This window comes from Nanorana parkeri, unplaced genomic scaffold, assembly GCF_000935625.1.
Source record: "Nanorana parkeri isolate BGI_ZX_2015 unplaced genomic scaffold, ASM93562v1 scaffold1958, whole genome shotgun sequence".
In the NCBI taxonomy this organism is placed as follows: Eukaryota; Metazoa; Chordata; class Amphibia; order Anura; family Dicroglossidae; genus Nanorana; species Nanorana parkeri.
This window is the reverse complement of record NW_017308226.1, coordinates 103,649-104,004: the sequence shown is the minus strand read 5'-3', so window position 1 is coordinate 104,004 and position 356 is coordinate 103,649. Positions and strand designations below refer to the sequence as shown.

General features: G+C 53.1%; 1 protein-coding gene across 1 annotated transcript in view; it reads left to right on the top strand.

Annotated features, from left to right (window-relative positions):
• LOC108800215 (pancreatic triacylglycerol lipase-like) overlaps nt 1–356 on the top strand; it is a 21,275-nt gene that overhangs the window by 10,614 nt on the left and 10,305 nt on the right. Inside the window, exon 8 of the mRNA XM_018572179.1 lies at nt 244–356. This exon is cut by the window's right edge and continues 1 nt beyond it. Within this exon, the coding sequence (XP_018427681.1) occupies nt 244–356 (113 nt within the window). The remainder of the gene's footprint in view (nt 1–243) is intronic.

The window sequence follows — 356 nt, the reverse complement described above, 5'->3', positions numbered from 1 at the left end:
GGCTACATAATAATTGGAAGGGGAGGGAGGATTCCTTGTTAATGGCCATGGAGGGGGGGGGGGGGGGCTACATAATAATTGCCATTGGAAGGGGAGGGAGGACTCCTTGTTAATGGCCAGGGAGGGAGCTCCATGGTTTTGGAATGGGATCTCCAGCACTTGGGATGGTCGGGAGTTGCCCACCTTATAGCAGTTTCCTCTGTGAGAATGTCATATCTCTAATGAGGTGATGTGTTCATCCAGGTCTGGATCCCGCTGAACCCTACTTCCAGGGAACCCCGATTGAGGTCAGACTGGACCCTTCAGATGCAGCTTTTGTTGATGTCATCCACACAGATGCGGCTCCGGTGATCCCC